General features: G+C 35.7%; 1 protein-coding gene across 1 annotated transcript; it reads left to right on the top strand.

The window, feature by feature from the left end:
- Nucleotides 1–2,535: 2,535 nt before the first annotated feature.
- LOC121211478 (probable WRKY transcription factor 53) lies at nucleotides 2,536–23,881 on the top strand (the record flags this gene model as incomplete). Its single annotated transcript, XM_041084244.1, has 3 exons — nucleotides 2,536–2,843; nucleotides 2,920–3,048; nucleotides 23,278–23,881. Coding segments are annotated over 3 exons (897 nt in total), but the record flags the coding sequence as incomplete, so codon positions are not given.
- Nucleotides 23,882–24,084: the final 203 nt, after the last annotated feature.

Raw genomic sequence — 24,084 nt, forward strand, 5'->3', positions numbered from 1 at the left:
ATAAGTTTGTCCCTTGAAAATTGAAAGCTTTTTTTAGTTAGATATGATTTTTAAATTTTAAATTTTGTCTTATTTTATAAAAAAATTAGGATATAATAAGAATGTGCCACATGTCATATTCTTATTCATTGATACATTGATTTTTAGTAAATTGTTACAAAATTAATAATTTAAGACTATTAATAATAAATTTTAAGTACTAATCTAAAAGTTGGGATATAGCTTAGGGACTAATTTAAGAATAAAGCGTTGATCATATAAAAGAATCTCAATATCTCATTTTCCACGTTGAGATGTACCTTGGTTTAAGTTTAACCCTTGTAATAACGTAAGCAACAGGTTGAAAAATCACGTCGTCTTTTAATTATTAACAAGTCATTATTATAAATTATAATCATTTGAAAAAAAATTACTCTCACTTACAAATTTAAAATTTAGTCTCTATATTTTTATTTTTAAATTTTTAAAATTCAAGTCAATTATTAACGTTGATAAAATTATTTTGTTCAATTCAGATTTATTACAATATTAGTTTCCAATTATATTGTTATAGATTTTTTTTGTATTTCAAAACGTCACACTAACCAATTTAACATAAAAAAAAATTAACAATGTTAACAATTAAAATTATATTTAGAAATCTAAAAACCAAAGAGAAACTAAATTTCTAAAAATAAAAATATAAAAATTAAATTCAAAATTTATATAAAGTATAAGGACCTATGTTATATTTTAATCTAATTACAAATTATAATTGTTAATTTTCTTCGGGAAAAAAAGAAAAGAAAAAGGAAACAATGCGGAAGTGGCTGCAAAGTTTAAAAATTATTGTTTGGTCATCTTCTTCTCCAGCTTCCTTTTTGGTTTATGCTATTAGTAAGAGTCGGTTCAATATTAAGTACAATTTTATTTATTGATAATATATTCTTTACAATCCTATATAAAGGTTTGATAGTCAAAAGTGTTCATCGTCCCAATTATAGCCTATGATTGAGTTATGCTAGTTGTGATTGTTATTTGAGCTTTACCATGTTATTGTAATTTATCAAAAAATATATATATTTAAAAGTTTCTTTATTAATAAAATTTAAAAGTACATATAGGTTTAATTATGTTCTAATATTTATATTCTATGAACTTTTGAAATTCTAGAAATCTAATGCTTTTATTAGTTTGATTTAAAAATTATAACTCAATTGATAACGCATATTCAAATTCAATCCAAGTCAATTAACAACGTTATCGATTAAACTTAAATTTTTAAAACAAACAGTTTGTTTAGAATTAAAAATAAAGGGACTAATTTTTAAAAAAAATGAAAAGTACAAGTACTTGGGACACAATTAGACCATATTAACTATGGAAAATAAATCTTTCCCATCCTTCTCAATTTCAATATTGAGCAAAATGATTCCTGTAAAAAAACAAAGTAATATAATCTTTGTCAATTTTAAAAAAAAAGCATTTAAAGACAATAAATCATAGTATTAATTTTTTCATTAACTTCATATAATTTAATTGGTATAATAATAAATTTACCCTCATAATTTACACATTATGTTTGTTTATATATTTGAAGCTAAATTTTTTTATATATTATTTTTTTGAATCTTTCAGATTTTAAAAAAAATTCTATATATTTCCTTTTCATTCTTTTCGAAAGTAGGACCAAATTAACAAAACACGCAAACATTGAGAGCTTAATTTGTTATTATATCAATTAAAATTATATGCAATTGCTGAAAAACATTAATTGTTCTTAGTTACCTACTATTCAAAATTGAAATAGATTAAATTGCTTCAATTTTTATTAGACAAACTAATTTACTCAATATCCAAATAAAAATTGAAAAGTACTGGACAGGTTTTTTTACCAAAGTATTATTAGTACATTGCCAAGAAGCTTATGATTTTGTGTATAAAAAAATTGGGTTAAAACATGCCATAAGTCTCTATACTCTTAATAAAATTATAATTTAGTCTTTGTACTTTTATTTATAAGAATTTAGTCTCTATAATTTTTAATTTTTAAAATTCAAGTTCAACTATTAACCCTGTTATAATTATTTTGTTAAATTCAGGTTCATTACAACGTCATTTTTTAGTTAAATTGCTATTAAGTGAGTAACTTTTTTTATTTCAAAATGTCACACTAATAAATTTAACAAATAATAATAATATTAACAATTGGATCTGAATTTTGAAATCCGAAAAGTAGAGAGACTAAATTCCTAAAAATAAAAATACAGAGACTAAATTCCAACATTTTGAAGAGTACAAGGACCTATAGTATATTTTAACCTACCAAATGCAAACGCAATGAGTCAAAGAAGTGTAAAAAGGAGAGCAACGTTTCACTGATCGGTCTTTTTTGAGTGTTCAAAAATGATAGAAACAGTCAACCGTTGACTTTCGCTTTCCTTCCACATTTTATACGACCAAAGACCGTCCCTCAATAAAGAAAAGAAGAAAAATTCTCTCTTTTTCACTATCTTTCTCGCATTCATATAATGCATGTAATGTAATAATTTTTAATTTAAAACACTAACCCCCATTGTCTCCCTTCTTCATGGTTTAAGTTTTTCTTTAAAGGAGGACATGGAAGAATGGGAACAAAAATGTCTGATAAATGAACTATTACAAGGAAGAGAGCTAGCTATGCAACTCCAAGCCCATTTAAACCTTCCTTCTTGTAATGAAACTCGTGAATTGTTATTACAACAGATCCAAGCTTCTTATGACAAGGCACTTTCATTGCTCCACTACAAAGCAACCGGTACGTCGGACACGATCGATCAGCCGCCGCAAAGTCTCCCCGTTCGTGACGCTGCCACCGTGCAAAGGTATAGCGTAAAAAAACACATACGTACTTATTATTTCACGCATATACGTTAATTATGTGTATTCGTATGCGTGTAGAAAAAGCCTGCCGAGATGGACGCATCAAGTCCGAGTAGGGCCTGGTACTGCAATGGAAGGAAACCTTGATGATGGCTTTAGTTGGAGGAAATATGGACAAAAAGACATTTTGGGAGCAAAATATCCGAGGTTTTTTTTTTTGACACAGTCCTAGGTTGTCTGTTGTTCCAATAGGGTCGGAAGCGTGTAAATTATTGTACTAAAAAATCACACAAAGTTCAATTCCCAGGGAAGAGAGGTGGATCACATGGATCTCTTAAATACCAAGTCTTTCCTTAGACAGAATATCCCTTCTATAGTAATTTAATAGCACAATTAAATACTACTATTATACCCTCAAATATTGAAAGAAAAATAGGACAAGAAAGAACACAAGAGATTTAACGAGGTTCGGTAAATTATACCTACGTCCTCGGGCACTAACACCAGATGATAACTTTACTATCTCCAAAGTATTACAAACAAATAGAATTCCTTAAGAATTCTCAAATGGGAGAAGAGAGAAAACTAAGAGAGAAAGATTGGTTGGGATGAATTGAAATGAGAAATGAGAAGGCCTATTTATAGTTGAGGTTCAAGGACCAAACAATAAATAGCCCATTATCTCAAGGACCAAAAAAAATTATCCCATGCCATTTTTCCAAAGTTGGTGGTTGTCATTATTGATTGTCTCCCATTAATGTTAATGGCAACCATTATTAATTGTCTTCCATTAATGTTAACAATCTCCACCTTGAAGATTTGATTAGGATAATCACATCTTCACACACTTCCTTCAACTCCCCAAATTTGATAAAGCTATCATTTGTAGTGCCTACAAATGCGCTCTCGAGCGCCATACACCTGAAGGTGCTCAAATTCTCAGGATGTTAATCAAGTTCAAACAATGATTAAACTTGATTGTTGTTACCACCTTGGTCATCATATCTGCGGGATTATCTGCTGTCGGAATCTTCTGAAGTAGAATTTTTCCTTTTTCAAAGACTTACCGCACAAAGTGATATCTTACGTCGATATGCTTGGTTCTTGAATGATAGACTTGATTTTTCGCTAAATGAATAGCGCTCTGACTGTCACAATATAAACTTATGTGACTTTGAACAACTCCTAAGTCTTTCAACAATCCATTAAGCCAAATAGCCTCCTTAACAGCTTCTGTAACTGCCATATATTCTGCCTCTGTAGTAGGCACAGCTACTGTAGACTGTAAGGTAGACTTCCAACTCACTGGGGCTTTCGCAAGAGTAAACAAATACCCCGTAGTTGAACGACGTTTATCTAAATCACCAGCAAAGTCGGAATAACATATCCAACTACAAACTGACCAAGTGCTTCATCCTGTTCAAAAATTAAACCAACATCTACGATTTTTCGAAGATACCGTAGAATCCATTTCACAGCTTGCCAATGTCCTTTTCCAGGATCATGCATATACCTGCTTACAACTCCAACAGCTTGTGAAATGTCAGGCCTCGTACACACCATCGCATACATCAAACTCCCAACTGCATTAGCATATGGGACTTTCGCCATATATTCTCTTTCATCTTTAGTCTTCGGAGATAATTGAGCACTAAGTTTCAAATGAGAAGCAAGTGGGGTACTTACATGTTTTGTGTTTTCATTTACACCAAAACATTGTAATACCTTTTTCAGATATTGCTTCTGATTTAAACAGAGCTTGCCTCTCGGTCTATCTCTACTTATCTCCATGCCGAGAATCTTCTTGGCCTCACCTAGATCTTTCATCTCGAACTCTTGATTCAACTGAGCCTTCAGCTTATCTATCTCATTTTGGCTCTTCGAAGCGATTAACATATCATCAACATACAAGAGTAGATAAATGAAAGATCCGTCATGCAGCTTCTGCAAATACACACAATTGTCATATTTGCTTCTTGTGTACTTATGCCTTCTCATAAAGCTATCAAATCGCTTGTACCACTGCCTCGGGGATTGCTTCAATCCATATAGCGATTTGTTCAGCTTACAAACCCAATTTCTACCACCAGCATCTGTGTATCCTTCGGGCTGAGTCATATAGATCTCCTCTTCTAACTCACCATGCAAGAAAGCCGTCTTAACATCAAGTTGAGCTAGCTCCAAATTCAATTGTGCTACCAAGGCCAACAAAATTCTAATGGAGGAATGCTTCACAACAGGGGAAAATACATCATTGTAGTCAATTCCCTCCTTCTGAGCGTAGCCTTTAGCTACCAATCTTGCCTTGTAGCGAATATCCTTATTGCTAGGAGATCCATCTTTCTTTGCGAATACCCACTTGCATCCGATTGCCCTTTTACCTTTCGGTAATTGCGCCAACTCCTAAGTATTGTTCTTCCGGAGAGACTGCATTTCTTCATCCATGGCGCTTTTCCATTTATCACTTTCTAAGCTTTGCATTGCTTCTTGATAAGTGACAGGAATATCATCAACAATGGGAAGGGCGTAGGCCACCATATCAGTAAATGGAGCAGGTTTACGAATTTCTCTCCGTGGCCTTGCAACTGCAACTGGTTCTAGTGTACTTAGTGGTTCTTGGGTCAGAACCTCTTCAACCTCTAATTCCTCCATTGTGGCTGAAGAATTAGACTTATTAACTGGGCAAATCCCCATCTGCTCAAACTCCACCTGTTTTGGAGTACACTCCACCTGCTGTGGAGTATTGCTCGTCTGAATATCTTTATCTGCTACCTTTTTCAATGTGGCAGATTCATCAAAGGTAACATCTCTGCTACAGATCATTTTCTTTGTGCTTAAACACCAAAGACGAAATCACTTCAATCCCTTCACTCCAGAAGTGATTCCCATAAAGAGAGCTTTCTTTGCCCTCGGATCTAACTTTGACTCCTTCACGTGGTAATATGCAGTGGATCCAAACACATGTAAGGAATCATAATCTGTAGCCGGTTTTTCAGACCATACCTCCATAGGAGTTTTTCTTTCTAATGCAGATGATGGCAAACGATTAACAAGATGGCCAGCGTATGTCACAGCCTCAGCCCAAAATTGCTTGCCCAACCCAGCATTGGACAACATACATCGAACTTTCTCCAGTAATGTTCGATTCATACGCTCTACCAATCCATTCTGCTATGGTGTATCCCTAACTGTGAAGTGTCGAACAATACCATACTCTTGGCACACATCGAAGAACGAATCACTTTTATATTCCCCTCCATTGTCCGTCCTAAGCCGCTTGATTTTCTTGCCAATCTGGTTTTCGATCATAGTTTTCCATTTAAGAAAAACTCTAAGCACTTCATCCTTAGTTCTCATGGTATACACCCAAACTCTTCTGGAAAAGTCATCAACAAAAGTAATAAAGTAGTGTTTTCCTCCCAATGAAGGTGTCTTGGAAGGCCGCCACACATCTGAGTGAACATATTCCAAAATACCTTTTGTATTATGGATAGCAGTACTGAATTTCACTCTCTTTTGCTTTCCCAGAACACAATGCTCGCAAAATTTTAATTTGCAAGCCTTTGCACCTTTCAACAATCCTTGCTTTGCCAGAATTTGCAAGGATTTTTCGCTGGCATGTCCCAACTTCATATGCCACAACTGTATTGAGTCCAATTCTTTGTTGCCTGGAAACTGCAGCGACTGCTCCAATAACTGTACTACCTTGGTAGTAATACAAGTTATTTTTTCTGATGCCCTTCAATATCACAAGTGCGCCAGATGTCACTTTCAAAACCCCATCTCTCATAGTAACAACTGAACCATTGGATTCCAGAGCTCCCAATGAGATGAGATTTTTCTTCAAACTGGGCACGTACTGTGATAGCCCGAAATAGGGCCTAATCGGAATAGTGGTTTCGTAACCACAAATCCGAAGTGAAATAGTTTAATTTTATAAATTTTTATTAGTTACTGATTGATTGAAATATTGTGTGAAAATATGGATAGGAAATTTTAATACTTTAGTGCTTAATTGAATTTTTAGGACTAAATTGAGAAAAATGCAAAGTGTGTCTAATTAGTGATTAAATGACTTAATTGAATTATTGCATGAAATTGGAAGTGTTTATGTGGCAATTAGACCATAAATTAGTGTTATGGACACAAAAGGGTATTTCTAGAAAAATATCTAAGTAATGGGTCAAGGGCATTTTTGTCCAAATTGGGTAAAAGACAAAATAAAGAGAAAATAAGTGTCCATCTTCTTCAAAAAAATCAGAAGCTTGCTGCCGAAAGTTTCAGGTTACCATAGTTAAGGGTTTTGATTTTCCTAAGCTCAATTGTAAGTGATTTCTTGCCCCGTTTTTAATTATTTTCGTATTTTTATGCTTATTGAAGCTTGAATTTCATGTTTCTACCATTTAATTTAAATGAAATTAAAGTTTAAAAATTGACCCATTCATGATATAATTGTAAATTGATTAGTGATGTTAGATAATGAATGTTTGAAGTGTTAATTACAAGTTTTACTACATGAATTTCAATGAAAAATGTTGAAAAAGGGCTAAATTGTGAAAGATGGTAAAGTGTGCATAAAGTTGTGATTTTGTGAAATTGAGGCCCGTTATGAGCATGAAATATGATTTAGTGAAGTTTGAAATTTAAGAATTTAGAGAATTTTATTTTTACGAGCTTAGGGACAAAAGTGGAATTTTTGAAAAGTTATGGGGAAAAATGTAAATGTGTCAAAATGTTGTGTATGAATTGTATTTGAATGGAATATTGATAAAATGTATTAAATTGTGTTAATATAGATCAAGAAAGAAGAAATAGTGCAAGTGATCGGGGAAAAGAGAAAGTTATCGACTAAATTACAAAAATAGTCGTTTTGCATCCGAGGTAAGTTATATGTAAATAATAGTTATATTTGTATAAATTGTGAATTATATTTGATATGTGGATTAATATTGAATGTGGAAGGAAAGTTGTTCATGAATTATTCAAGTGATAAAGTGTTGAAAATAAAGTGTTAAGTGTAAATTCCCGGTTGAACTTAGGAATAGAATTGGATACAAGTGACATGTCACTAGAGACCAGTGTTACAGTGTTACAGTGAGTCCCGGGTGCTGGGTGATCTAGCATGTGTTGCAGACACCTGACAGCTTGTGTGAGCAGACCCGTGGACATTTCCAGTGTTATTGATCAGTGGTAGCTTCGGCTACATTTCAGTGGTAGCTTCGGCTACATCCAGTGGTAGCTTCGGCTACATATCAGTGGTAGCTTCGGCTACATATCAGTGTGGCACTTATGTGCTAAATCTCTACGTATCCGTGTATATTCCAAGTGTTCAACGGGATTAATAATGAATTAAAGTGAATATGAAATGTTAAGTGTGAAAATGTATATGCAAGTGAATTGGTAAGATTGTGTATGTGTAAGTGATTGAAATTGCTAAGAAATATTTTGATTAGTTATATGTTAAAAGTGTTAATTATTAATTGAATAATTATTGTTTACATGTAACTTACTAAGCTATTTATAGCTTACACATCTCTTTCTTTCCTTTGTTTTATAGTGATTTGAACTTGATCGAATAGTGGACCGTCGGAGCTCGTATCACACTATCATAACCATCTCGGTATTATGTGCTTTTCAAAATGTTTAAACTATGGCATGTATAGAGTCTTAATCATTTTGAGCATGTCCAAATGATATGGCTAATGTTAGCTATTGAAGTAGTTATTAAAGAATATGTTTTGGAGTTATGTATGTTTAAATGGTAACTAATTCAAAGAAGCAGTTTCTTTGACAGCAGCAGTGACGTGAATGTGAAAAATCACCATAAATAGTAGAAATGGAATTAGAGGGTGAATGATATATATAATTAAAGCTTATCAAGTCTATTTTTACATGAAAGAAACGGTGTAGGCAAAAGAATTTTATATTTTGAGATATTTAAATTTTAGTGAGACAGGTCAGAATGGTTTTTGAAGTCCCCTGTTCTATCTTTAGAAAATCATTATAAATTGTACAGAAATAATTATAGGTCATAATTTATATGTTTAGATTCCTTAGTGAGTCTATTTTCAAAATAAATTAATGGTAACCTTATATGAATTCTGTACAATTAGATATTTGATTTTTAGCGCCAAGTGGTCAGATCTGTCGAGCTGTGAAACAGGGGATACTTTAATGAATAAACTGTACTAATGTGCTAAGTTAAAAATTCTGAAACTTTTATGGTAAGTAGGAATATGAGTCTAGTTTCACGGAAAATTTACGGATTTAAATTTTGAGTTTCGTAACTCAAGTTATATTAAATTAGTGACAGTTGCGCAGGTGGACAGTGTTGTTATGAACAGTGAATTTAATTTTAAAAGCAAATTTTTATGCTCCGAATCGGTAAGTTAAATTGGATGACATCTCGTACTCGATTCCGGAGACGGTCTCGGGTAAGGGGTGTTACATTTAGTGGTATCAGAGCTACGGTTTAGTCGATTCTCGGACTAACGTAGCGAGTGTAATAGACTATCTATACATGCCATAATTGAATAATGATAGTGTGACGACTCCTGACATCTTAAAATGTTTTTTTTATAGTAATGGATTCTAACCGAGATACAGCTGATGATGCTCAAAGTAATGTGCCTGTTGAAAGTCGATTCGAGACTCAGGGTCAAGGAGATGAGGCTCGAGAAGCTTTTCTCCAAATGATGAACAATTGGTACACTGAGTTTGTTAGAACTAATCCTAATGCTCAACCTCCTCCGCCCCCTCCTATTCCTCAAGCTGTTCCCATAGCTCCTCAACAAACTGAAGTGTTAAAATTGTCAAAGCCTCCAGTGGACAAAATTCGAAAGTATGGAGCCGAAGAGTTCCGAGCTAATGTAAATGATGATCCTGAAAGAGCAGAGTTCTGGCTTGATAATACTATCAGAGTGTTGGATGAATTATCTTGTACTCCAGAAGAAAGTCTCAAATGTGCTATCTCATTGCTGAGGGATTCGGCTTATAATTGGTGGAAAACTTTAGTGTCAGTGGTGCCTAAAGAGAAAGTTACATGGGACTTCTTTCAAGAAGAATTCCGGAAGAAGTATGTGAGTCAGCGTTTCATTGATCAAAAGAGAAAAGAGTTTCTTGAATTGAAACAAGGGCGCATGACGGTAGCCGAATATGAGCGAGAATTTGTCAAATTAAGCAAGTATGCCCAAGAGTGTGTATCTAATGAAGCTACATTGTGTAAAAGGTTTGAAGATGGATTAAACGAGGATATCCGATTGCTAGTGGGAATTCTTGAAATTAAAGAGTTAGTGGTACTAGTTGAAAGAGCTATCAAGGCTGAAGAATTGAGCAAAGAGAAAAGAAAGGTGGAAAGTGAAGCAAGAGATGAAAGAAAAAGATCAATGGGCAAGCCATTTCAGTCTCAAGCGAAGAAGTTTAAAGAAATGAATACTCGATCGAATGTTTCTAGTGTGAATTTTCAAAGAGATCGAGGAAGACAATATTCAGGTTTAAAGCTCAGGCAACTTCTATGGCAAGTACAGGTAGTGTTAAACCTACTAGACCGGAATGTCAACATTGTGGAAAACGACATTTGGGGGAATGTTATTTAATCAGCCGAGCTTGTTTTAAATGTGGATCTCAAGATCATTTTGTGAAAGATTGTCCGGAAAGAGAAGAGATAGAAAAGTTTCAGAATGTGAGATCGAGCAGTGTGACTACTAGAGGAAGACCACAGAGAAATGTGGGGATTGGAACTAGTGGTAGAGGCGTAACAAAAGACACGACTGTAAGATCTGAAGTGGGAGCTCCAGCAAGAGCTTATGCCATCCGAGCTAGAGAGGAAGCATCTTCTCCTGATGTGATCACTGGTATATTTTCTCTTTACGACACTAATGTTCTTGCATTGATTGATCCTGGTTCTACTCACTCGTATGTATGCATGAATTTAGTGTCTGATAAGAATTTGTGTGTTGAATTGACTGAGTATGTGGTTAAAGTGTCGAATCCTTTAGGCAAGCATATGATAGTTGATAAAATATGCAAAAATTGTCCTTTGATTATACAAGGTCAGTGTTTCCCTGCCAACTTAATGTTGTTGCCATTTGATGAATTTGATGTTATTTTGGGAATGGATTGGTTGACATTACATAAGGCCAAGATAGATTGCAGTCAGAAAATTCTTGAGTTGAAGTGTGGTAGTGGTACAGTTCTTCGGGTTGAAACAGATAAGTCAAATGTGATGCCAATTGTGATTTCTGCCATGTCTGCTCAGAAATGTTTGAAAAATGGTTGTGAAGCATATCTTGCTTATGTGTTGAACACAAAAGTGTCTGAAATAAAGATCGAATCAGTGCCAGTGGTATGTGAATATGTAGATGTGTTCCCAGAAGAGTTGCCAGGTTTACCTCCGATTAGAGAAGTAGAGTTTGGTATTGAAGTAATGCCAGATACTGCTCCAATATCGATTGCTCCCTACAGAATGGCACCAACTGAATTAAAAGAATTAAAAGTGCAATTACAAGAGCTGACAGATAAAGGATTTGTTAGACCAAGTTACTCTCCGTGGGGTGCTCCCGTGCTATTTGTGAAGAAAAAGGATGGGACATTGAGATTGTGTATTGATTATCGTCAACTTAACAAAGTGACAGTGAAGAATAAGTATCCATTACCCCGAATAGATGACTTGTTTGATCAGTTAAAGGATGCCACAGTGTTTTCCAAAATTGATTTGAGATCCGGATATTATCAATTGAGGGTTAAAGAGTCAGATGTGCCAAAGACTGCTTTCAGAACCCGATATGGCCACTATGAATTTCTTGTAATGCCTTTTGGTCTGACTAATGCTCCAGCTATTTTTATGGATTTGATGAATCGAATTTTCCGGCCCTATTTGGATAAATTTGTTGTGGTGTTTATAGATGATATTCTTATTTATTCCCGAAGTGAAGCCGAGCATGCTGAACATTTAAGAATTGTGCTACAAACGCTGCGAGAAAAGAAATTGTTTGCTAAATTTAGCAAAAGTGAATTTTGGCTTAGTGAAGTTGGATTTTTGGGGCATATTGTCTCGGGAGATGGCATTCGAGTGGATCCGAATAAGATATCGGCAATAATTGAGTGGAAGCCTCCAAGAAATGTATCTGAAGTTAGGAGTTTTCTGGGCTTAGCCGGATATTATCGTCGATTTGTAGAAGGTTTTTCGATGATAGCTTCACCGATGACAAAATTGTTGCAAAAAGATGTTAAGTTCGAATGGACCGAGGAGTGTCAACAAAGTTTTGAGAAATTAAAGAAGTGTTTAACTGAGGCACCAGTGTTAGTGCAACCTGAGTCAGGAAAGGAATTTGTTGTTTATAGTGACGCGTCACTAAATGGGCTTGGATGTGTATTGATGCAAGAAGGAAAGGTGATAGCGTATGCTTCTCGACAATTGAAACCGCATGAACGAAATTATCCTACCCATGATTTAGAGTTGGCTGCTATTGTCTTTGCTTTGAAGATTTGGCGTCATTATTTATATGGTGAGAAATGTCGTGTTTTTACAGATCATAAAAGTTTGTAATATGTTATGACACAAAAAGATCTGAATTTGCGGCAAAGAAGATGGTTGGAATTGTTGAAAGATTATGAACTTGTGATAGATTATCATCCGGGAAAAGCTAATATAGTTGCTGATGCTTTGAGCAGAAAGTCTCTCTTTGCTTTGAGAGCTTTGAATACGAGATTAACATTGACTGAAGATGGATCATTGTTTGCAGAGTTAAAAGCTAGACCATTGTTTCTTCAAGAAATTTGTGAGGCTCAGAAAGTGGATAATGAATTGCAAAGAAGAAAGACTCAGTGTGCAGTGGACAATAATTCTGATTTTCAGATTGATTCAGATGGATGTTTAATGTTTCGTGATAGAATATGTGTTCCGAAAAATGTTGATTTAATTCAGAAAATTTTGCAAGAAGCACATGATAGTCATTTGGCAGTTCACCCCGGTAGTGTAAAAATGTACAATGATTTGAAGAAATTTTATTGGTGGTCGGGTATGAAACGGGATATCTCCGAGTATGTGACAAAGTGTTTAGTGTGCCAACAAGTAAAAGCTGAACACCAAGTACCTTCAGGATTACTTCAACCTATTATGGTGCCCGAGTGGAAATGGGATAGAATTACTATGGATTTTGTTTCTGGATTGCCATTGTCACCGAAAAAGAAAGACTCAATTTGGGTTATAGTTGATCGATTGACTAAGTCGGCTCATTTCATTCCTGTGCGAATGAGTTTTTCACTTGATAAGTTAGCTGAATTGTATATTGCTGAGATAGTCCGATTACATGGTGTACCTATGTCTATTATATCTGATAGAGATCCACGATTTACTTCAAGGTTTTGGAAGAAATTACAAGAGGCATTGGGTACTAAATTGAATTTTAGTACAGCATTCCATCCCCAAACCGATGGACAGTCTGAAAGAGTAATTCAAATACTCGAAGACATGTTGAGATGTTGTGTTTTGGAATTTGAAGGTAATTGGGAAAGATATTTACCTTTGGTGGAATTTGCTTATAATAATAGTTATCAGTCAAGCATAAAAATGGCACCTTATGAAGCGTTGTATGGACGAAAGTGTCGGACTCCATTATATTGGATTGAACTTAATGAAAATCAGTTACATGGAGTCGATTTGGTAAAAGAAACCGAAGACAAAGTGAAGATAATCCGTGATTGTTTGAAAGCTGCATCGGATCGACAGAAGTCGTATGCGGACTTGAAAAGAAAAGAGATTGACTTTCAAGTGGGAGATAAAGTATTTTTGAAAGTGTATCCATGGAAGAAAATTTTGAGATTTGGCCGTAAAGGCAAATTAAGTCCAAGATTTATTGGTCCGTATGAAGTGATAGAAAGAATTGGTCCAGTGGCTTATCGATTGTCTTTACCACCGGAATTGGAAAGAATTCATAATGTGTTTCATGTTTCTATGTTGAGGCGATATCGATCGGACCCATCACATGTGATTTCACCGACTGAAGTGGAAATTCGATCGGATATGACATACGAAGAAGGACCGATTCGAATCTTGGCACGAGAAGTGAAACAGTTGAGAAACAAAGAAATTGCTTTAGTGAAAGTGTTATGGCAACGACATGGGGTGGAAGAGGCAACATGGGAAACCGAGGAGGCTATGAGGAAACAGTATCCCAACTTATTCACTGGTAAGATTTTCGGGGACGAAAATCCCTAAGGGGGGGAGAATTGTGATAGCCCGAAATAGGGCCTAATCGGAATAGTGGTTTCGTAACCACAAATCCGAAGTGAAATAGTTTAATTTTATAAATTTTTATTAGTTACTGATTGATTGAAATATTGTGTGAAAATATGGATAGGAAATTTTAATACTTTAGTGCTTAATTGAATTTTTAGGACTAAATTGAGAAAAATGCAAAGTGTGTCTAATTAGTGATTAAATGACTTAATTGAATTATTGCATGAAATTGGAAGTGTTTATGTGGCAATTAGACCATAAATTAGTGTTATGGACACAAAAGGGTATTTCTAGAAAAATATCTAAGTAATGGGTCAAGGGCATTTTTGTCCAAATTGGGTAAAAGACAAAATAAAGAGAAAATAAGTGTCCATCTTCTTCAAAAAAATCAGAAGCTTGCTGCCGAAAGTTTCAGGTTACCATAGTTAAGGGTTTTGATTTTCCTAAGCTCAATTGTAAGTGATTTCTTGCCCCGTTTTTAATTATTTTCGTATTTTTATGCTTATTGAAGCTTGAATTTCATGTTTCTACCATTTAATTTAAATGAAATTAAAGTTTAAAAATTGACCCATTCATGATATAATTGTAAATTGATTAGTGATGTTAGATAATGAATGTTTGAAGTGTTAATTACAAGTTTTACTACATGAATTTCAATGAAAAATGTTGAAAAAGGGCTAAATTGTGAAAGATGGTAAAGTGTGCATAAAGTTGTGATTTTGTGAAATTGAGGCCCGTTATGAGCATGAAATATGATTTAGTGAAGTTTGAAATTTAAGAATTTAGAGAATTTTATTTTTACGAGCTTAGGGACAAAAGTGGAATTTTTGAAAAGTTATGGGGAAAAATGTAAATGTGTCAAAATGTTGTGTATGAATTGTATTTGAATGGAATATTGATAAAATGTATTAAATTGTGTTAATATAGATCAAGAAAGAAGAAATAGTGCAAGTGATCGGGGAAAAGAGAAAGTTATCGACTAAATTACAAAAATAGTCGTTTTGCATCCGAGGTAAGTTATATGTAAATAATAGTTATATTTGTATAAATTGTGAATTATATTTGATATGTGGATTAATATTGAATGTGGAAGGAAAGTTGTTCATGAATTATTCAAGTGATAAAGTGTTGAAAATAAAGTGTTAAGTGTAAATTCCCGGTTGAACTTAGGAATAGAATTGGATACAAGTGACATGTCACTAGAGACCAGTGTTACAGTGTTACAGTGAGTCCCGGGTGCTGGGTGATCTAGCATGTGTTGCAGACACCTGACAGCTTGTGTGAGCAGACCCGTGGACATTTCCAGTGTTATTGATCAGTGGTAGCTTCGGCTACATTTCAGTGGTAGCTTCGGCTACATCCAGTGGTAGCTTCGGCTACATATCAGTGGTAGCTTCGGCTACATATCAGTGTGGCACTTATGTGCTAAATCTCTACGTATCCGTGTATATTCCAAGTGTTCAACGGGATTAATAATGAATTAAAGTGAATATGAAATGTTAAGTGTGAAAATGTATATGCAAGTGAATTGGTAAGATTGTGTATGTGTAAGTGATTGAAATTGCTAAGAAATATTTTGATTAGTTATATGTTAAAAGTGTTAATTATTAATTGAATAATTATTGTTTACATGTAACTTACTAAGCTATTTATAGCTTACACATCTCTTTCTTTCCTTTGTTTTATAGTGATTTGAACTTGATCGAATAGTGGACCGTCGGAGCTCGTATCACACTATCATAACCATCTCGGTATTATGTGCTTTTCAAAATGTTTAAACTATGGCATGTATAGAGTCTTAATCATTTTGAGCATGTCCAAATGATATGGCTAATGTTAGCTATTGAAGTAGTTATTAAAGAATATGTTTTGGAGTTATGTATGTTTAAATGGTAACTAATTCAAAGAAGCAGTTTCTTTGACAGCAGCAGTGACGTGAATGTGAAAAATCACCATAAATAGTAGAAATGGAATTAGAGGGTGAATGATATATATAATTAAAGCTTATCAAGTCTATTTTTACATGAAAGAAACGGTGTAGGCAAAAGAATTTTATATTTTGAGATATTTAAATTTTAGTGAGACAAGGTCAGAATGGTTTTTGAAGTCCCCTGTTCTATCTTTAGAAAATCATTATAAATTGTACAGAAATAATTATAGGTCATAATTTATATGTTTAGATTCCTTAGTGAGTCTATTTTCAAAATAAATTAATGGTAACCTTATATGAATTCTGTACAATTAGATATTTGATTTTTAGCGCCAAGTGGTCAGATCTGTCGAGCTGTGAAACAGGGGATACTTTAATGAATAAACTGTACTAATGTGCTAAGTTAAAAATTCTGAAACTTTTATGGTAAGTAGGAATATGAGTCTAGTTTCACGGAAAATTTACGGATTTAAATTTTGAGTTTCGTAACTCAAGTTATATTTAAATTAGTGACAGTTGCGCAGGTGGACAGTGTTGTTATGAACAGTGAATTTAATTTTAAAAGCAAATTTTTATGCTCCGAATCGGTAAGTTAAATTGGATGACATCTCGTACTCGATTCCGGAGACGGTCTCGGGTAAGGGGTGTTACACGTACCGAACATCAGTCAGAACTCTGGTTGATCCATCTTTATTCTTTAATTGGATTGAACCTATCCCAACAGTTTTACAGGCATTGTCATTGCCCATATAAACAACTCCTCCATTTAGTTCTACTAAATCAGAGAACCACTCCCGGTTAGGGGACATATGATAGGTACAACCCGAATCCAATATCCACTCATCTGAATGGAACGACGATGATGATGCAACCAGTGATAGTTCAGAGTCATTGGTATCATGCTTTGCAACACAAGCATCTACAGTAGCTTTTCCCTTATTCTTCAGCTTTGGACAATTTTTCTTCCAGTGGCCTTTCTCATGACAAAAAGCACATTCAACTTTCTCGAGTCTGGACTTTGACTTTGATCTCCCCTTTTGAGTTTTCTTCTGAGTGTATGAACGACCTCGGACTACTAAAGCTTCTGTATCTCTGATTGAGTTTTTCTGTTTGTCCTTCTTTCTCTGTTTATAACTGTATAAGGCCGCACAGACTTCGCTCAGAGATATATCACTCCTGCCATGAAGTAGAGTAGTTTCTAGGAACTCAAACTCCTCAGGAAGTGACCCCAACAGCATCAAAGCCAAATCTTCATCTTTGAATGTCTCATCCATATTCAGTAAATCAGTGACTAACTGATTAAATTTGGTGATGTGATCATTCATTGTGGTACTTGGGACGTATGTGAAGCGAAACAGTCTTTTCTTCAAGTGGAGCTTATTTTGACTGTTTTTCTTCAAAAAAATTTCTTCAAGTGCCACCCACAACTTATTTGCAGAAGTCTCCTTTGAAAAAGCATACCTCTGCTCTCGAGAAAGGCATGATCGAATTGTGCCACATGCCAACCGATTGATCGCCTTCCAATCTTTCTCCTGTACATCATCTGGTTTCTCTTCATCAATGGCAATGTCTAGACCCTGCTGAAAAAGGGCATCTAGAACCTCACTTTGCCACATACCAAAATGGCCCGTGCCATCAAAGATCTCCACGGCCAATCTTGCATTTGCAATTGTCGGTCTTGTCCACATGGACGATGTTGAAGCTCCTACACCGACCGTTTTCTCCATAATCTTTCAATATACCTAAGGAAATCTTTTCTGATGTGGAAGATCAGTTTAAACTGCAACCACAGAGCATACTACGATTAACCTTCGGCTCTGATACCACTTGTTGTTCCAATAGGGTCAGAAGTGTGTAAATTATTGTCCTAAAAAATCACACAAAGTTCAATTCCCAGGGAAGAGAGGTGGATCACATGGATCTCTTAAATACCAAGTCTTTCCTTAGACAGAATATCCCTTCTATAGTAATTTAATAGCACAATTAAATACTACTATTATACCCTCAAATATTGAAAGAAAAATAGGACAATAAAGAACACAAGAGATTTAACGAGGTTCGGTAAATTATACCTACGTCCTCGGGCACTAACACCAGATGATAACTTTACTATCTCCAAAGTATTACAAACAAATAGAATTCCTTAAGAATTCTCAAATGGGAGAAGAGAGAAAACTAAGAGAGAAAGATTGGTTGGGATGAATTGAAATGAGAAATGAGAAAGCCTATTTATAGTTGAGGTTCAAGGACCAAACAATAAATAGCCCATTATCTCAAGGACCAAAAAAATTATCCCATGCCATTTTTCCAAAGTTGGTGGTTGTCATTATTGATTGTCTCCCATTAATGTTAATGGCAACCATTATTAATTGTCTTCCATTAATGTTAACAATCTCCACCTTGAAGATTTGATTAGGATAATCACATCTTCACACACTTCCTTCAACTCCCCAAATTTGATAAAGCTATCATTTGTAGTGCCTACAAATGCGCTCTCGAGCGCCATACACCTGAAGGTGCTCAAATTCTCAGGATGTTAATCAAGTTCAAACAATGATTAAACTTGATTGTTGTTACCACCTTGGTCATCATATCTGCGGGATTATCTGCTGTCGGAATCTTCTGAAGTAGAATTTTTCCTTTTTCAAAGACTTACCGCACAAAGTGATATCTTACGTCGATATGCTTGGTTCTTGAATGATAGACTTGATTTTTCGCTAAATGAATAGCGCTCTGACTGTCACAATATAAACTTATGTGATTTTGAACAACTCCTAAGTCTTTCAACAATCCATTAAGCCAAATAGCCTCCTTAACAGCTTCTGTAACTGCCATATATTCTGCCTCTGTAGTAGGCACAGCTACTGTAGACTGTAAGGTAGACTTCCAACTCACTGGGGCTTTCGCAAGAGTAAACAAATACTCCGTAGTTGAACGACGTTTATCTAAATCACCAGCAAAGTCGGAATAACATATCCAACTACAAACTGACCAAGTGCTTCATCCTGTTCAAAAATTAAACCAACATCTACGATTTTTCGAAGATACCGTAGAATCCATTTCACAGCTTGCCAATGTCCTTTTCCAGGATCATGCATATACCTGCTCACAACTCCAACAGCTTGTGAAATGTCAGGCCTCGTACACACCATCGCATACATCAAACTCCCAACTGCATTAGCATATGGGACTTTCGCCATATATTCTCTTTCATCTTTAGTCTTCGGAGATAATTGAGCACTAAGTTTCAAATGAGAAGCAAGTGGGGTACTTACATGTTTTGTGTTTTCATTTACACCAAAACATTGTAATACCTTTTTCAGATATTGCTTCTGATTTAAACAGAGCTTGCCTCTCGGTCTATCTCTACTTATCTCCATGCCGAGAATCTTCTTGGCCTCACCTAGATCTTTCATCTCGAACTCTTGATTCAACTGAGCCTTCAGCTTATCTATCTCATTTTGGCTCTTCGAAGCGATTAACATATCATCAACATACAAGAGTAGATAAATGAAAGATCCGTCATGCAGCTTCTGCAAATACACACAATTGTCATATTTGCTTCTTGTGTACTTATGCCTTCTCATAAAGCTATCAAATCGCTTGTACCACTGCCTCGGGGATTGCTTCAATCCATATAGCAATTTGTTCAGCTTACAAACCCAATTTCTACCACCAGCATCTGTGTATCCTTCGGGCTGAGTCATATAGATCTCCTCTTCTAACTCACCATGCAAGAAAGCCGTCTTAACATCAAGTTGAGCTAGCTCCAAATTCAATTGTGCTACCAATGCCAACAAAATTCTAATGGAGGAATGCTTCACAACAAGGGAAAATACATCATTGTAGTCAATTCCCTCCTTCTGAGCGTAGCCTTTAGCTACCAATCTTGCCTTGTAGCGAATATCCTTATTGCTAGGAGATCCATCTTTCTTTGCCAATACCCACTTGCATCCGATTGCCCTTTTACCTTTCGGTAATTGCGCCAACTCCTAAGTATTGTTCTTCCGGAGAGACTGCATTTCTTCATCCATGGCGCTTTTCCATTTATCACTTTCTAAGCTTTGCATTGCTTCTTGATAAGTGATAGGAATATCATCAACAATGGGAAGGGCGTAGGCCACCATATCAGTAAATCGAGCAGGTTTACGAATTTCTCTCCGTGGCCTTGCAACTGCAACTGGTTCTAGTGTACTTAGTGGTTCTTGGGTCAGAACCTCTTCAACCTCTAATTCCTCCATTGTGGCTGAAGAATTAGACTTATTAACTGGGCAAATCCCCATCTGCTCAAACTCCACCTGTTTTGGAGTACACTCCACCTGCTGTGGAGTATTGCTCGTCTGAATATCTTTATCTGCTACCTTTTTCAATGTGGCAGATTCATCAAAGGTAACATCTCTGCTACAGATCATTTTCTTTGTGCTTAAACACCAAAGACGAAATCACTTCAATCCCTTCACTCCAGAAGTGATTCCCATAAAGAGAGCTTTCTTTGCCCTCGGATCTAACTTTGACTCCTTCACGTGGTAATATGCAGTGGATCCAAACACATGTAAGGAATCATAATCTGTAGCCGGTTTTTCAGACCATACCTCCATAGGAGTTTTTCTTTCTAATGCAGATGATGGCAAACGATTAACGAGATGGCCAGCGTATGTCACAGCCTCAGCCCAAAATTGCTTGCCCAACCCAGCATTGGACAACATACATCGAACTTTCTCCAGTAATGTTCGATTCATACGCTCTACCAATCCATTCTGCTATGGTGTATCCCTAACTGTGAAGTGTCGAACAATACCATACTCTTGGCACACATCGAAGAACGAATCACTTTTATATTCCCCTCCATTGTCCGTCCTAAGCCGCTTGATTTTCTTGCCAATCTGGTTTTCGATCATAGTTTTCCATTTAAGAAAAACTCTAAGCACTTCATCCTTAGTTCTCATGGTATACACCCAAACTCTTCTGGAAAAGTCATCAACAAAAGTAACAAAGTAGTGTTTTCCTCCCAATGAAGGTGTCTTGGAAGGCCGCCACACATCTGAGTGAACATATTCCAAAATACCTTTTGTATTATGGATAGCAGTACTGAATTTCACTCTCTTTTGCTTTCCCAGAATACAATGCTCGCAAAATTTTAATTTGCAAGCCTTTGCACCTTTCAACAATCCTTGCTTTGCCAGAATTTGCAAGGATTTTTCGCTGGCATGTCCCAACTTCATATGCCACAACTGTATTGAGTCCAATTCTTTGTTGCCTGGAAACTGCAGCGACTGCTCCAATAACTGTACTACCTTGGTAGTAATACAAGTTATTTTTCCTGATGCCCTTCAATATCACAAGTGCGCCAGATGTCACTTTCAAAACCCCATCTCTCATAGTAACAACTGAACCATTGGATTCCAGAGCTCCCAATGAGATGAGATTTTTCTTCAAACTGGGCACGTACCGAACATCAGTCAGAACTCTGGTTGATCCATCTTTATTCTTTAATTGGATTGAACCTATCCCAACAGTTTTACAGGCATTGTCATTGCCCATATAAACAACTCCTCCATTTAGTTCTACTAAATCAGAGAACCACTCCCGGTTAGGGGACATATGATAGGTACAACCCGAATCCAATATCCACTCATCTGAATGGAACGACGATGATGATGCAACCAGTGATAGTTCAGAGTCATTGGTATCATGCTTTGCAACACAAGCATCTACAGCAGCTTTTCCCTTATTCTTCAGCTTTGGACAATTTTTCTTCCAGTGGCCTTTCTCATGACAAAAAGCACATTCATCTTTCTCGAGTCTGGACTTTGACTTTGATCTCCTCTTTTGAGTTTTCTTCTGAGTGTATGAACGACCTCGGACTACTAAAGCTTCTGTATCTCTGATTGAGTTTTTCTGTTTGTCCTTCTTTCTCTGTTCATAACTGTATAAGGCCGCACAGACTTCGCTCAAAGATATATCACTCCTGCCATGAAGTAGAGTAGTTTCTAGGAACTCAAACTCCTCAGGAAGTGACCCCAACAGCATCAAAGCCAAATCTTCATCTTTGAATGTCTCATCCATATTCAGTAAATCAGTGACTAACTGATTAAATTTGGTGATGTGATCATTCATTGTGGTACTTGGGACGTATGTGAAGCGAAACAGTCTTTTCTTCAAGTGGAGCTTATTTTGACTGTTTTTCTTCAAAAAATTTCTTCAAGTGCCACCCACAACTTATTTGCAGAAGTCTCCTTTGAAAAAGCATACCTCTGCTCTCGAGAAAGGCATGATCGAATTGTGCCACATGCCAACCGATTGATCGCCTTCCAATCTTTCTCCTGTACATCATCTGGTTTCTCTTCATCAATGGCAATGTCTAGACCCTGCTGAAAAAGGGCATCTAGAACCTCACTTTGCCACATACCAAAATGGCCCGTGCCATCAAAGATCTCCACGGCCAATCTTGCATTTGCAATTGTCGGTCTTGTCCACATGGACGATGTTGAAGCTCCTACACCGACCGTTTTCTCCATAATCTTTCAATATACCTAAGGAAATCTTTTCTGATGTGGAAGATCAGTTTAAACTGCAACCACAGAGCATACTACGATTAACCTTCGGCTCTGATACCACTTGTTGTTCCAATAGGGTCAGAAGTGTGTAAATTATTGTCCTAAAAAATCACACAAAGTTCAATTCCCAGGGAAGAGAGGTGGATCACATGGATCTCTTAAATACCAAGTCTTTCCTTAGACAGAATATCCCTTCTATAGTAATTTAATAGCACAATTAAATACTACTATTATACCCTCAAATATTGAAAGAAAAATAGGACAAGAAAGAACACAAGAGATTTAACGAGGTTCGGTAAATTATACCTACGTCCTCGGGCACTAACACCAGATGATAACTTTACTATCTCCAAAGTATTACAAACAAATAGAATTCCTTAAGAATTCTCAAATGGGAGAAGAGAGAAAACTAAGAGAGAAAGATTGGTTGGGATGAATTGAAATGAGAAATGAGAAGGCCTATTTATAGTTGAGGTTCAAGGACCAAACAATAAATAGCCCATTATCTCAAGGACCAAAAAAAAATTATCCCATGCCACTTTTCCAAAGTTGGTGGTTGTCATTATTGATTGTCTCCCATTAATGTTAATGGCAACCATTATTAATTGTCTTCCATTAATGTTAACATTGTCAACATGTTAATGTTTGGTGTGTGTGTGTGTATATGTGTAATTGAATTTAAGCTATGGGTTCAAATGGGTTACTTGCAGAGGATATTACAGGTGTACCCATCGAAATGTTCAAGGTTGCTTGGCGACCAAGCAAGTTCAAAGATCAGATGGCGACCCGACGATCTTCGACGTTTCTTACCGTGGAAGGCACACTTGTAGCAACAACAATCAAGAACAAGGAACCGGTACCATAGAGCCATACCAACAGCAACAGCATATTGGTAACCAAACATGCCCTTTGTTCCCTAATTACCTTTCGTTGAACATAAAGGTCGAAAACGATGTCGGCGACGGTAATTATGAGACGGGAAATCTTTCGCCTACGTCAACGTGTCCGAATCCGACGGGGGTGATGAACAATGGTAGTACTAGTGTTGCCATTGAGTCTGAGTTTACTGAGATTATTCAAGCTGCTCCTACTGTCGGGTTGGAATTCCCGTTCGGTAATGCTGGATTGGATCCGAATTTCACATTTGATGACAATGGTTTCTTTTCCTAATTCTAAATCTCTGCTGCTTATCTAATGTCTCTAATTTCATGTTATAGTTATCTCTGATTTAAAATTATCGAAAAATACTTTGGTGGTGATATGTAAGTGAATAATTTACTTATCAAAACAAGTAAATATAAATGTGTGTATGTATAATCATCTCTACAAATAACATTAACATTAAATTAAATATTTAAATTAACTGAAATTTTATTTAATCAAATTTACATAAATTCACTCTTCCTCTTATTTTAGAATACGATTGAATCACTAATTTTCGATTCAACCCACTAATCCAATTTAATTCTACCAACAAAAAAATTTTTAAATTTCCCCAAAAACATGTTTTACAAAGA

This window comes from Gossypium hirsutum, chromosome A12 (assembly GCF_007990345.1).
Source record: "Gossypium hirsutum isolate 1008001.06 chromosome A12, Gossypium_hirsutum_v2.1, whole genome shotgun sequence".
Classification (NCBI taxonomy): Eukaryota; Viridiplantae; Streptophyta; class Magnoliopsida; order Malvales; family Malvaceae; genus Gossypium; species Gossypium hirsutum.